Genomic DNA, 15,527 nt, shown 5'->3' with positions numbered 1-15,527 from the left:
TTATTCTATATATTATATATATTATATATATATATATATATTTAACAGACTGTAAAACTGTTAAAACTTAAGAATTAGCGGATACTTGAATAAATGTCTTTTTATTTCGAAGCTAATACAGTAACACGCGTTGTTATCTAATTGTTTTTTTTATTCCATTTTAATGTTTATTTATACAAGCAATCTCAAAACTTCTATAGCCAGTTTTTTTCCTTCTTTCGATTATTATTATTATTTTTTTTTTTAACAAAGACAGGAATGGTTTGTATTTCGTTTAAATAAATCGTCCGTTTTAAATTGCGTAGTCAAATTTATACAACTTCTTAATGCTAGAAATTATCTGCGAATAGACCACAAAGGATCCAGTTGGCTCAAGGGATCGACGACCACTCCGCTGTTGGGTTTTTCTCGCGACGACGTTGGATTCTTATTCGACGTGTTTTCATTTGTTTGCGTTTTTCCTGCAACGAACACTTTTTTTTTTGCATTCTCAAAATCTTAAAAGAAATAAATTTGACGTTCGACAATTCCCTTGTTCGAAACTTGTATCATATTTGCACACATTTAAAAAAAAAAAAAAAAAAAATTATCTCTACCTTGTTCAGACTCGGAACGTTGCATACCCACGCCAAGATTGTGAAGAAAATCGTCCGAAGGGTGGCACTGCAACTTTCTCGATGCTTTCTCCTTGTTTCCTTTGAATCCGTCGAAGTTTTCGAACGTGGAGCGAGTGGATGACAAGATTCCGCCTGATGATAGAAGATGAAGCACAATATTTCGCTTGAAAAGAATTTTTTTATCGAAAACATTTTACGACAAAAAAAAAAAACGTGCACAAATTTCTTACGTTTCATTAAACTATCCTGAGCGTGATATAACACCAATCTGTACGCAAACAACAACGATTCCTTGTTCACGACTTGTTTGCGACATTTTGCAAGACCCTTGAAGACTAGCGGTACGTCAACTATTCCGCAGCCCACTCGTATGTGACACACCGTTGCAGCGGCAACCAAGAACAAACTACTCAATGAACCACCGTCTAAACAATGTACAACGACGGGCTTGGGAGAGCAACGTCGTAACGCTTGTTCCGTCATCACGTCGCTCGAAAATGTAAGTAAGCTGCCGGGACTACTTGGAAAACCACTTGGGAGAGCAACAATGTAATTTAATTAATCAGATATGTGCGTATTGTACGAATACATACTTGAATTGCGAAGTTGACTTACTTAGAAGGCCATACGAGAAACTGCATGTGCACAATGATCCTCTCGGATTTCTTTTTGTTATGTCGTATAGAAAAAGTTCGTTGAATGTAGGACGTGTAATTAACCACTTTTTTTAACGAAATTGTAAAATTTCCTACGTCTAAGTTGTTCTCTTCGTTCAAGGGCCAATATGTCTCTCCGTTCATCTGTAAAATTTCCTTTTTAGTGCTATATTTGTCGTACGTAAAAAATAAAACAAATGTAAAAAAAAAAGAAAAAAGTAAAAATATTTTTAAAATTATATATACATACCTGAGCATCAGATACCAAACATGCGATAACTTCGCTCTCTTGTTCCCAGATCATCGTCCAAAAGACGTCCAGTTTGTCCGGTAATGGCGTTTGAGTTATGATAAACGTTGTCGGTATCCTTTGAGTGATTTCCATAATATGAGATGCGTTTATATACGACGACGAAACGTCCGACGACGTAATCTGCACTCGCGTCGTGTCGTACGGAATACAGTCGACCGTTCGATTTTCAGACGAATGTGCCAGCGCCACGGTGCTGGATTGTTTTCCATTTTCTCGTTCCTAAAAAAAAACAAAAAAAAAAACCAAATACGAAAACTATTCTTAAAAAAAAGAAACATAAACTAATCAATAAGATATATCGATATAAAGTTTTTAAATTTACGCTTACTTCAAAGTCTTGAACCTCTTTCCACTTAATATCAAGATTCGTAGCTCCGCTGAGAGTTTTTACAAGTAAACTATCTACAAATTTTTCATATTTCTCAACGTCATTGATGAACTTTTGCAACGCCGTCGGTTCTCCCAAGGGATCCTTTTTCGGTTGGACGTCGTTGTACCAAGTATCCCACACGATTTGTAAATTTTCGTGATCATTCTTATCTTCATTCTTATCAGCGGAAACTTCTTGTTCAGTCTTAAGCGATTCGTCCTGCTCGTTCTTTTCCGCCTTACCGTTTTCCGCGTTATTTTCCGTTTCTTCTTCTTTCTTCTGCACTGTGGAAAGAGGTCGCACTTCCGGTACCAGAGGTGCATGATTTATAGTGATGTCGAGGTCGGCAAGCAGATCGACATTCGACTTCAATTCGTCGGATTTGGTCGTGAGTTTCATTGGGTTTGCGCTTGTCGTTGTGTTTGTTCCGTTGTTGACGGCCTGCATATACGTCTGATTGTAATTGGTGTAATTTTCAGGCCTTGCGGTGGAACCAGCTGAAAAAAAAAAAACAAAAACAAAAAAAAAACAAAATCAATTGCAACAAATTTAACAACATTATCCAACAAATGTAAGAAAAATTAATTGCATACAAATCTACTATGAGAACTAATGTTAGCGATGATGACGTACATTGAACCTGCATTTGAAGACCGTAAGGTGTTGTGTAATACGTATCGCTTTCCGATTGAGATTGATAAACTTGGCTGTATTGCGAGGACGATGTCTGACTGACTATAGCGTTGTTGCCCGCATTCGTGTACGTCGAATTTAGATCCTGTTGTTGATAACCGTTGCCGGACGTGACGTCGGAAGGATCCACCGTCGTCTCAAACGTTTGCGAGGTCTGGATATTCTGGGAATCGGACGTATAGGCGTAGCCTTGCTGCGCCTGACCGGCGGGATTATAAGCGTACGCCACCTGCGTGCCGCCTCCTGTTCCCTGAGCGTTCTGCACGTAAGCGTAATTTTGTTGATCCTGCGAGTAATTCGGATACTGTACGTAACCCGGATAAGAAGCCTGCTGCGACTGCGGATATTGATACGATTGCGGATAACTCTGTATGGTCGTCGACTTCACGTGGCTCTGTATTATTTCGGAACCACTCGAGCTATTTAAATAAGCGTAAACGTTAGACGTGTCTCCGGGTAAAATGTTAGTCTGTTGATACGGCACACCGGTGGTGTCGTGTTGATAATTCTGATAGGTACTTGAATAATTCGGATTGACCGCGTTCGCTTGCATCTGCGCACCGTAAGCGGCGTTGTACGTTTTGTCCGCGTAATTCTGTTTACTTTGTTCCGCATTGGTTTGCTGCGAATACTGAACGGAATTGTCAACGTGCAAATTCGGGGAATACGACGTCGAAGTCTCGTTCGTTGACGCCACGGAATGTACAGGTTGATTGCTCATGCTCGGCTGTTGCGACTGCATGTATTGCGTCGGAGGCGCGACGTTTGAGTCGTACGTAGCGTATTGAACTGGATTGTAATAAGCGGCGTTCGAATAGTTTTGCGGATACGTCATATCGGAATGACCGGTTTGAGGAAGCGAATAGTTCTGCGCATTGTCCTTCATTGGTAGCTGTGATCTAACAACGTTCTGATCGCTCTGAGACATTTCCTGACTCAATGTTGTCTTTTGATTATCGTATTGTTGAACTTGATGCACAATTCCGTAAGAAGTCTGGCCGTCTACGGACGCGGTGTTGCTCGCGACAACGGAACCGATCGTGGTAATGGGAGTTTGAGCTACCGGTTGAATCTGCGTAGGTACCTCCGCGCTTTTAACCGCCATGGAAGTTTGATCCTGATTAAGAACGTACGGCGTTGCGACATTGTAACCACCGTAATTCGTTGGTGACTGATAAGAATCGTACTGCAAAGCGTTGTTGGAAACATTGTAGGTGGAATGCGAGATACCGCGGTATTTGTCCTGTCCGGTGGCGGACATGGATAAGGTTTGTTCATTCGGCAAATAGGAACTTGCGGGATACTGTGCATTCGAATTCGACGCAACCGGTACGGACATGGCCGGTTGCTGATACGCGTTCGTGGTACTTGCGCTAGTAATCGGCAAGTAGTTTTGATTTATCGCACCGCTCGCGATCTGATTTTCGTAATACGTCTGAGCGCCATAAGAGTACGGAGAATTGGTTCTGTAATCATTGTACGCTGCGGCGTGATAGGGTTGCGACGATTTCACGGACGAAGACGACATTTCTGACGGAGGTATCGAACTCGGAGACTGAATCAAATTCTTATCGCTCATGTCGGTTGTCATTGGTTTTTGTACCGAGTCCGCTTGCATTGTCCCAAGCATTGCATTGGTACGTTCTTTGTAAAAGTTGTAATAAGGATTCTGATAACCGGTAGCGTTCTTTTCCGTTGCTTTGCTGTTCAGATAATCCTTCAATTTCGGACCGGAACGTGGACGGCCTTGGTCGTAAGTTGACGGCATTGACGATACATCAGTCTTGTCGTACGTATTCTTACCACTGTCCTGCGCGAGTATCTGCTCTCGTTCTTCCTCTTGCACCTTGCACGTACTTTTAACTCGTTGTAGCAACTTCGATACGTTTATTTCTAATTTTCTGTAAAACTCTAAACCTTTGCTCGATTTCGCCAACAGATCTTCATAAGCGTCGTAAGAATTGATCAAAGACGATACTGTGATTTCTCTGCGTTTTAATATGTCCTCGATATTTTTCCGTGTATTAGCGGTTTGCGCGTAAACGTCCGTTAAAGCTGCCAGTATGTTATCTTGCGCGGCGAGATTTTGCTCTATTAAATTTATCTATAATATGAAATAATTTTATTTTAATCATATGTGTATTAAACAACATATAAAACATTAACATTGTCGTGTTACTAACCAAACTTTGATGCTTGCCAAGCTGATCCGCAAACAAACGATCCAGAGGAGCGCATTCGGATGTTGCCGTGACCAGTAAACGTGTTAGGTCGTCCTTGGCAATTTGTTCTCGCAACTCGGTGTGTAAATCGAGTCTCTGTCTTCGCATTTCATCCACTTTGTTCAATATACGCTTCAGCTCTTTAGTATGCATTTTTTCAATTTCTTTCGCATTCTGTGATTTTTCAGAACCTTGATCTAAATAAAATACAATTAAACGAAACGTCATATTTTATGTCTCAACTTCCTTTTTATTCGGTATTAAAAAAATGATGTATAAAAAACTTACCTAAGTGATACATGCTCGGTGAGGGAATATGCGTCATTAGGTCCCCCAACGGTTGCGCGAGAATTTTCAAGTTCTTCACATGCATTGTCACCGCTTTATGAAGAGCTTGATTGCTTTCGGACGCTTTGTTATGTGCCTCTTCGTATTTTTTAGCCTCTCTAGTTAAATCAGTCGCTACTATCGATGGCGGTCTTTTACCTACCGCATCTTGATATTGCTTTTCTCTTAAACACATTAAAAGATAAACTATTACATATAAAACTGCTTATTTTTTTTCACACACAAAATAATGAATCTCGAATACATTTATGTAATAATGTTCAATGTTGGAATTTTTTTTTCGTTTAAAATCTCAGAATGTTTCTTCAAATATAAATGGGGGGTTTTTTTTTAAAAAGATAATTAAAGTCGTACTTCTGTTCCTCGTCCAACAGAAGTTTGAATATTTCCTTCAGTACTTTCTCAACATCTTGACTCGTTTCGGATAACTTCTCCATAATATCCACCAGATCCTGAATCACATGTTGCTTCGCATTGAGAGCCGCACATCGTTCGGCCAATTCGTCCGGGAAAGGTAGGCCGTCCCATTCTGAAGTTTGCACATCAGGATCCCATAAATTCAGATGTTCCAGTTTCAAAGAAGTTAAGTAAGTGTTAAGGTATTGATCTTTTTCATCTATTTTTGCTCCAATAAAACGCAATATCTTGGCTTTTTCTTCCGAATAAAGAGAATTTGCTTCATGCACCTTCATAGGAACTAATCTGAAAAAAATATATAAAACAATATATTCAACTTCAAATTTCTCCAAGTTATTTGCAATGAGATAAAAAATATAATAATAAAACCTTTTTTATGAAAAAAAAACACTAATGTTAAATATAAATTACCTTGCAAATATGTCTTGTCCTGACACCTCTGGATCATTTATATTAAACGATATCCCTTTGACTAGAGAAGCACCTTTCACTGTGGGAAGCATTTCCTTTTCGGGCACTTCTTCGTGATAGATGAACTCGTTTTCGTTCTTAGCCGCCTTTCTCTTGCCTTCGATCACGTCGTTCGTAAACGTAAGTGATTCTTCCACCGCAGCCTTTTCCTCTTTAGAGTTTGAGAAATCGCAAAATGTATGCGCCTCGTTGAGAGACGCTAACGCAGCATTATAAAACGCCACTCGTTCTCCCATCTTTCTCTGCTCTTCCGCAGCGAGACCCTGATAGAGATACGTAACCGCTGAGTGATACGCTTTTTTAAACTTAACGTATCGTTTCCAGCTCTGCAAAAATTTGTGTCACGGAAAGTTTGAAGAATAATTCTCATTTTTATCTATTTTAAAAGTTCATAAAAAATGTATGTAATATAGAACGCAATATAAACTACAACATAACTCTCACCTTATAAAGCTTAGACCCTACGGCATCGAACACAACGGTTCCTTCATCGCTTCCACCTTGCTCCAATGTGTCCAGTGCCATCGAGTAGTAGTCCACTATTTGCTTTGCTACTTTTGCTGTGTAATACATACATCTTGTACAAAACTGAACAGTTAATGTATAAAACAATCAATCAAGATTAACATTCTAATGACGTACCCACAATCGTCGGCTTCCGGTTGTCCAGCATGCTTTTTTCCAATATACATTCCTGAGCTTGCGCCAGACAAAGCTGGTGCATAAACGTCATCAATTCCGATGCTAAATCCATACCAGACGGTTGGGAGTAACTGTTTTTAAAATGTTCGCAAGCCCAGGCTGCGCATTGAAAATGAGTACAAGCCATCTTCATTCCATCGGCGCTGTTTCTTTCAGTACGCGCACCCAATTGACTGTGCATTGCACCAATGTTGAACAAAATAGACATTATCTCAAAACGAATATTAGCCAGTACGCACACTACATTTGTATAAGAGTCTTTCCTAAAACAAAACAAAAAACACAACATAGTATGCAATTATTTTCAATTAAATATTATTCAATAAATTTAAGCGTACTTATTATAGAAGTTTGATACTTTGTACCGTTCACACTATTTAAGTACAATAAAAAAAAATATATATCCTATACCACGTAAATGTAACCGCAGCTGGTCCGTCCTTGCCCATGGGAAATCTGCTCTGAAGAAAATGCAACTGACAGTAATATTTCTTCAACAATACACAACCAGCCATATCAATGGGTGGCCTAACTGCCATCGAGCGTAAGGTCTCCAACTGATGTATCTCATTGTTGTATGATTCGGGATCTTCGTTGTAAAAATCTCGTATGTACTGCAAAAAAAAAAAAATGTAAACAAAAGAAATAAATATCTATATGTATACATACGGATATAAATCTCTTGTACTAAAAATAATCAATTAGCTCTTATCAGTACGTATAGATACAATGACACCCCACATAAATTCCTACGTAACGTAGATCCTGCAGACCAACTAATTGGATAAAAACAAACGGTGAAAATAAATTTAGATACATAGCCTGTACCTGTTTGAGTTTTGGTCCGAAAGTTGTAGGTTCCGGACTAACTTGCATCTGAAAAGATATCATTGGCAATCTCGGCACTGCCTCCATGTCGGCTCCGTTTGCGGTTTCAATTCTCAGTATACGTCAAACTGTGTAGAACACTGACAGTCAATCATCTGTCAAACGCACGTATCGGAAAATGGATTCAACGGTGAACGCTCATAGATCTGTCACTTGTGTATTTGTGACGAAAGATCGCGGTGCCTCTTTGAGGTGCGTACTCAATGAAACTCGTGAGGTGGTTTCATATGAAAGCGATCACGGAAATTTAACAGGTTACAACAAATTTAAAAAATTTCACGTTCGGAATTTCACGATCGGAAAAACAGATGTGATGAAAGCGGACTTCATTTTTTACATCAAAGTCGAAAAATACAAAAGAAAGAGAAATGAATTTATTGTCAAAGTTTTTTTTATTGCAAATGAGTTACGAAATCGATGACCAATTCGATATGAGAATCACCGTCTTAAAGGCCGTTTCGTATGACATATATATACGTATAGAGTGCGTTCACTTCTTTCTTTCTTTTGGCATGCCCCCTACTGGAAAGATAACAAATCGTATGTGGTAATAATACGTTACCTGAGCGCTAGATGGCGCTAGATAAAACTTTTAAAGGTCCAGGGAGAAAGATTAAATAGACAGATAGCACATGTGTAAATCAATAAATAAATCAAATACAATACATGTATAACAAAATTAATGAAAAAATATAGAAATTTTCTGTCTTGTTTTCTAATTTGATAAATTTAACAAAAAGTTCAATTTGATAAAATTTGATAAAACTATTCAGAAAATTAATGAATTTTTAATTAAAATATTAACACTTGTTTTTTGTTTAAATCTTTACGTTTTATTTTTTATATACTCTAACAAAATATCACATATTTATTAAATATTGTCTCATTTATTTATTAAATATCGTATCTTAATTTTTCGTTTATTTTTTGTTTTGTGCGCATCTGATTAGAACAATTTTCAATCAAATTCGTAATTGAAGATACAAACTCTGCACCTGTCGCGCAAGAATCTCATACACACACACACCTCGGAGTCGGTTTCTGAAGAAATTACTGATGTGTCGGAAAAATAAGTAGCTTTGAAAAATTATCATTTAAAAAGAAGAGATCGAAAAAGCGGTTATTATTTAATATCACACATTTAGCGCGGCGTGTTTTTATCTCGAAGTCATTTCCGCGGGATGCCGCAGTATCCTTTCGGATCGCGGACGAGTCTCGTGGTCGTGCGACTTTTGTCTATCTAGTTCGTCGAGAGTACGTTCGACGTCAACATCGATTTAAAAAAAAAAAACACAACAAAACGATGACACGACGAACGGTGATCGTCCTGCTGCTGTTCCTGACGACGCGACTCCTCGCGTCCTCGCAGTATCGAGACCGGGAAAGTCTTTGCGAGTCCAAGCAGACCTGCTCGGATTGCCTGCAAACGCCGCATTGCGTCTGGTGCTCCGCGACGGTAATAAATATTTATAAGCGTCGTTAAAACAAACGGGCACACACGCTAAAGGACCCGGACTTGTATTCCATGAGAATCTACAAGAAGAAGAGACGATCTCTGACTAAAACTCTCCTACGAGATCTCTCTCATATTGCCGATGTATTTACGTCACTCTACCGGTGATTCATATATCTGTGAAATCACACAATTATATTTTGCGCTCGCGCGCGCTCAACGTGTGACACACAACACGTGCATAAGTGCGCACTTGTTAATTTTCGTTTAATTTTTCGAGATACTTAAAAAAAAGGATTTTGAAAAAAAGAATTATCATATGTAATTAAAACGAAGCCTGTTTGTACCGAGATCTGTAAATTTACGCAAAATCTCTGCGAGAGAAACATGTTTATATGTTCATATAATTAATATTAATTTCTAAATAAAATACGTTTGTGGTTTTAAAAAAGGCGTCTGAAAATAACGACAAGGGTCCTCCGCTTCGCTGCGTGTCGCATCAAACGTACTCGAAGGAAAACGATCTCTGGTGTCCGCCGTCGAAGGTTGTGCTCTACAAGAATAAGATGACTATTCGCGAAAATCGAACCTTGTCATCGGACAAGAAAAATCCGGTTCAAATGGAACCTCAAAGAGTGCACCTGAGTCTCAAACGAGGTGAGAGAAGAAAATTGTATCTGCATTTTTTTTTCTTTTGGAAGACAAACGTATATTTAACACACACATTTGATTGAAACTTTTTTAATTTGAGAAGACGTAATGAAAAAAAAAATTATTAACAGGCGAGGAACATCGTATAACTTTGAAATACAGTCCGGCGGAGGATTATCCCGTGGATCTGTATTACCTTATGGATTTGTCCTCGTCTATGGAACCGTACCGAGACAAATTGTCGAAACTCGGACTGAAGTTGGCCAAAGCCATGCAAGAGATCACGTCGAATTTTCGCATCGGGTTCGGCAGCTTTGTGGATAAGGTCGTTTTGCCGATGACCAACACGCAAAAGGACAAGTAATTATAACGTTTTATTTCGTGTGAATCGTCGCGACGATTTTGTAAATAAAAAAAAAAAATCGCGTTGAGAAGAACTTTGTGTTCGCGTATTTAATGCAATCAACATTTTAGATTGGAGTCTCCCTGCACTTTGAAAAACAACAAGCCATGCGCGCGGCCTTATAGCTATAAAAACCAAATGCCTCTCACGGAAAATATAACTCTGTTTGAGGTAATTATTGCGACGTGATTGTTGTGTTCAAAAAAAGAAAGTAAATTTTTCAACGTTTGTTTTCAACTCTCTCTTCGTGGACTGATTTTTAAAACAGCCTACCACCAGTTGAACAGACTGGGCCTGTGAGACCCGCGCGACTTTAAAATCGAATATCTCTGCAAAAAATCGATATTTCAATTTTTTTTAATCAAAAGTTCGAACGATTCTGCGTCGATAAAAAAAAAAACAAATTGAAAAAATCTCTAATAGTTTCGAAGCGTTTAAAAAAAAAACTAATTATAACCAGAGACACCGGTTTGAAATTTTTGAACGAGTCTGAGAGATGCCATCCATGTCAGTCCACGAAGGATTAATTAAAAAATTATAAACGCATTTTTTTCCTATATTCTACATTTCGTGTGTGTGTGCTTATATTCTAGGACACCCTGTATATGCTTAAAAATTTTAGGCCCAAGTACAGGCAGCACCGATATCGGGTAATTTGGACGGTCCCGAGGGCGGGCTCGACGCCATGATGCAGGTCATAGTATGCACGAAGGAAATCGGCTGGCGCCAAAAGGCACGTCATCTTATCGTGTTCTCGACCGACGCTGTGTTCCACGTCGCCGGAGACGGTAAAGTACGTGAATTTATCAATCATGCACCACAAGAGAGTTTGACCGGTCGATTAAGATTGTAAAAATGTGCAGCTTGAAGATAAAGAAAATTCTATCAGCTTGCAGGAATAATCGAGCCCAACGATTGCAAATGTCATTTAGATAATGAAGGATTTTACACGCATTCTCTCCTGCAGGATTATCCGTCGATCTCTCAGGTAATATCTTCTTTGCGCGCACAAATTGCGAGAGAAATGTCAAAACTCAAGCGGTTTATTTATTTACTTCGATACCTGGTTTATTATTATTATTATTTTTTTTTTAGATCAATAGAAAAGCGCGCGAGCACAATATAAACATTATCTTTGCCGTGGCCGACAAAGACGCGACTTATCAGCGATTAAGCCAGCGTGTTAGCGGATCTTCAACCGGAACTTTGGACAACGATTCCGAGAACGTCGTCGCCTTAGTCAGGGGCGAATACGAGGTGTGTGTGTGTGTGTGTGTGCAAGACACAATGTACTCGTTAATTAATCGTGTATATTTTTTTATTCATACCATAGAGACAAATATATATGTCTGTGTAACAATTTTTGCAGAAACTGGTAGATACGGTGACGCTAATTGATACGGCGCCGAAAATGATCGACATCAAATACTTCTCCAGATGTTTGAACAAAACGGGAGAAATGTTGGAGCGTCAGGAGTGCGGAGGAATTCGCGTTGACAACGTGATCGAATTCGAAATTGCGCTCAAAGTACGCGAATTAATAAACGAACAATTTATATTTATATTATTCTGATTGATGATCACATTGTTGCACGGTTTTATTTAGATGACGGAATGCCCAGCAGATCGAACGGAATGGAGTCAAATCATAGAGATAAAACCCAGAGGTATAAACGAGAGTCTGATCATTGACCTGGAACTCATGTGCGATTGTTCTTGCGAGAGGCCCGGACATTCGGTTTGTAGAAGTTTAGCTTATAGTTGAAAATAATATAAAGACAAGTGTTATTTAACTTCACGTTTGCCCAAAATGGAAATTCGAATATATCGACTTTCAAAACGGTTTGTGGTACACAGGGTTATCAAGAGAATGCCGCTGAATGCAAGGGCAACGGCAAATCGGCGTGCGGCGTGTGCTTCTGCAATTCCGGATTTTACGGAAAGCAATGCGAATGCGAGGGAACTGACACTGACAGTTCGATCTCGACAGTCGACTGCAGACCCGACAACAACACCGAATTCTGCAGCGGTCACGGCACGTGCAAGTGCAACGTTTGCAACTGCGACAAGCGATCGAACAACCCGCACGAAATGTTTTACGGGAAGTACTGCGAGTGCGACAATTTCTCTTGCAAACGCAGCGGCGGTCAGGTATGTGTCCGCGCGCAAATGTAAATACACGTACGTGCAAATATATTTCATTAAAAAAAAAAAAAAAAAAAAAAAAAAACATTTAACAAAAAAGAAAGTATGTTAACATTCAATAATCAATTATATTGAATATCTGTAATCAATTATTGAATCGCGTAATAATATTCAAAAATCAATTCTCACAATCTAACGTCATCTCAAGGACAAAGGATTTTTTAGAAAGTATGAGGGGGGATGAATAAAAATTCTCTTTATCACTTTTCAATACGGTCTTCTTTTGTTTCAATTGAATATTCACATTGACTCGATTATTTACGAAAATTGCTTGCGCGCGAATAACGGAGGAGGTTGCGGAGAATTACCTATTATCGCGCATGCATTTCCGTGTTCTCACCTGATAGCCGGTCTTAACAAATTCGCGCGCGGAAGTTCTACGCGCGCAATCTTTCTCCTCCGAGCGAGCGCGGTAGCCGCCGTTTATAAGGGCGGTAGGACAAATTACACGCTTTTGTACGTATACTCCATTATGCGCCTCACCGGTTCGTCTCTCTTCTTTGTCCGCTTTAAAGGTCTGCGGCGGACGGGGCAAGTGTGAATGCGGTACCTGCAATTGCCTGCCTGGATGGGGTGGCGAGACGTGCGACTGCAAGGAGACCAACAGCACATGCATTCCGCCGTCGGGCGGGAACGTCGAGATTTGCAGCGGACGCGGCGACTGCATCTGCGGCAGCTGCCACTGTCATGAGCGAGACAATATCCGATATTCCGGACAGTATTGCGAGGAGTGCCCGGTTAGTACCCGCACATAACAAAATTGAATAAATATTTAATATACGTGACGAGAGAAAATAAATCGACAAGCGCGTTTTCTTTTTTTTTTAGATTAAAAAACTAAGATAAAGAATAACATCGAGAGTTCGCTTGTTTTTTTTTATTCAAGATAATTACCGTCAAGAAGATACACATGTTTCTCGAATCGATCTTGCGGATCTTCGCGGTAAAAGCGGGCTTCCTTTGACGAAATAAAGAAAAACTACAATACATCAGTAATCGGCAACTTCATATGCACCTTCACAACCTAATATTCAAATTTTCTCCCTAATTAACTACCCGCATGCGATTTTACACAAGATTATGTGTTTTAATGTTGAGCCGCAGAACGCAGCGTGTGTTTACACGCGTGCAATTGGAATAAAAAAAAAAATACGTTGTTTATATCTGTTACGTTATTTCGTAGACGTGTCCGGGACAACGATGCGAAGAGCTGAAGGACTGCGTGGAGTGTGTGGCGTATGACGCGGGACCGCTCGCGAAGGAGAATAAATGCGACTTGTGCATGCACGACATTGATATTGTTGGTAGCTCTTCTTTCTCTAGATAAAATCTACTTTGTGCAAGCTGCAAAAAGATCGATTAATTGGCGATACAACGCTTATTATTCTGCAGGTCGATGATATCGAGGAGGATCCTGCAAAGGACGAGCGGAACAACGCCCGCATATGTCCAACACCCGGTGACGAGGGCTGCACGTTCGTTTTCAAATATCAATATCATAGAAACGGAACCGGCGGGGACATCAAAATCTTCAAGATTCAAGCTCAGAAAGAGAGAACCTGTCCGACCCCTATTAATGTCTTCGGTAAGTTTGTTTTTCATCGTATTACCGCGCGTGAGAATTATATATACTTTGTCCGCGCGCCACAAACTGCTTAATTTCTCATTACAGTTTTTGTTTGCTTTCAAATAAATACAGATCTCAAAATTTTGTATCACTACTTAATAAAAAACAATTCCACTGGTCGGACACTTGCTATGAAGAAATAATTACAACAAAATATTTAAAACGTTAAGAAGAAAATTGTGAATATTCAAGACAGTGTCAGACCGAGGGTTTGACCTCCGGTTCGGTGTGAAAAAACTTCAAATTTATCCAAATCAGAACCGGTTGTGTTTTGCGAATGATTATATGTTTTTTAGTCAATGCGTATATAATCATTGCCCTGCAAGCGATTCCGATTACCCGTTTTTTCACAAACGAATTTAAATTTGCTGTTGTTGAATAATATTTATATATCTAATAATTATTTTTTTAAACAAAGATATTCGGTTATTGGGATATTTATCTTATCTGTTTTTTTTTTTTTTTTTTATAAGAAACTATTGTTTCCGACACATATTTATATATAACACATGTTGTTTAATATAGTCGAGAAGTGATGTGCAAGAAGATTACATGGATGAACTTGGAATCTATGAACTTAGGAATTTAATTTCTTCCACAGGTATTGCTCGGAACATTGTCATAAGTACCGTCATCATCGGTTTCTTGATTCTTTTCATTTGGAAGATCCTTACGACGATACACGACAAGAGAGAGTACGCCAAATTCGAGAAGGAACGAGCCCTCGCCAAGTGGGATCGGGTGAGTCGTTGTTGCTTCCAACTACGAAATAAACTATAACAAAATTGTCATCGAGGAGAATCAAATAATGTCGAAATATGTGATATTTCAGGGTGAGAATCCTCTCTACAAACAAGCGATATCGACTTTCTCCAATCCAACGTTTAGCGAAAACCAGAATGAATAGCAATTAATAATTTATAACAATTTGATATTTTTTTTTTGTTGTGAAAATTTTCGCGTGTAAATGAAAACTCCAGATATAGTTTTTTATTAAAATTAATATATAAATGAATGTGTGTTCTATACATTTTAATAAATTAAGTTATTTGAATTCGCGATTAAAATAATATACATAATATATTATTGCTATAGTGCGTTATTTAATAAACAATGTAAATTAATTTAACAAATTATGATAACATGATAATTTAATAAAAAAAATATTCTTAGAGATCGTACGCGAATAGAAATGTATCATGTGATTACTTGATTACTTAATGAAGGAGATTTCAACGCCTGCCAGAATGTCTACCGGATCCGGCGACTAGCGCCACACTAAGTGAGCGCATCGAACAAGCGCTGCAATGGGCGCCATGTTGTGTTTAATTGCCGCATAATGAGACGACCAATCGGACAGCGAGAATCACGCACTCGTGTTGTTTCTCGCAAAAAACGATCAAAAAAAAGAGCCTTCTCGGCTCTTTCTCTCTCTTACCCTTCTCTCGTACGTCGAGAGCTCGTGTGTAATAACGAGTTTTTGCTCAAATA

The 15,527-nt window shown here is 39.0% G+C and overlaps 2 protein-coding genes across 4 annotated transcripts; one reads left to right on the top strand and one right to left on the bottom strand.

Annotated features, from left to right (window-relative positions):
• Positions 1-234: 234 nt before the first annotated feature.
• LOC109856006 (tyrosine-protein phosphatase non-receptor type 23) lies at positions 235-8,150 on the bottom strand. 3 transcript variants are annotated; one of them, XM_020430792.1, is made up of 15 exons: positions 7,638-8,150; positions 7,221-7,423; positions 6,750-7,072; positions 6,552-6,667; positions 6,048-6,433; positions 5,574-5,921; positions 5,160-5,383; positions 4,833-5,068; positions 2,590-4,753; positions 1,915-2,453; positions 1,524-1,805; positions 1,233-1,417; positions 848-1,149; positions 597-749; positions 235-497 (listed from the first exon to the last, which is right to left on the bottom strand). In XM_020430792.1, the coding sequence occupies exons 1-15, from the start codon at positions 7,722-7,724 to the stop codon at positions 337-339; spliced, it is 5,709 nt and encodes a 1,902-aa protein (XP_020286381.1). In that variant the 5' UTR covers positions 7,725-8,150; the 3' UTR covers positions 235-336. The 3 variants fall into 3 exon arrangements, with proteins under 3 accessions (XP_020286381.1, XP_020286382.1, XP_020286383.1); XM_020430793.1 differs by having other exon boundaries at positions 235-461; XM_020430794.1 differs by having other exon boundaries at positions 235-461; positions 624-749.
• Positions 8,151-8,912: 762 nt separating this feature from the next.
• On the top strand, positions 8,913-15,089 carry LOC109855970 (integrin beta-PS-like). Its single transcript, XM_020430733.1, has 15 exons — positions 8,913-9,153; positions 9,603-9,807; positions 9,933-10,161; positions 10,276-10,375; positions 10,827-10,997; positions 11,094-11,192; positions 11,300-11,461; positions 11,574-11,732; positions 11,811-11,942; positions 12,062-12,355; positions 12,925-13,146; positions 13,593-13,709; positions 13,802-13,994; positions 14,638-14,777; positions 14,869-15,089. Exons 1-15 carry the CDS (start codon positions 9,001-9,003, stop codon positions 14,941-14,943), a joined length of 2,451 nt encoding a protein of 816 aa, XP_020286322.1. The 5' UTR covers positions 8,913-9,000; the 3' UTR covers positions 14,944-15,089.
• Positions 15,090-15,527: the final 438 nt, after the last annotated feature.

This window comes from Pseudomyrmex gracilis, unplaced genomic scaffold (genome assembly GCF_002006095.1).
Source record: "Pseudomyrmex gracilis isolate BER0280 unplaced genomic scaffold, ASM200609v1 scaffold_104, whole genome shotgun sequence".
NCBI classification, from domain to species: Eukaryota; Metazoa; Arthropoda; class Insecta; order Hymenoptera; family Formicidae; genus Pseudomyrmex; species Pseudomyrmex gracilis.
This window is presented reverse-complemented; position numbering and strand designations above follow the sequence as displayed.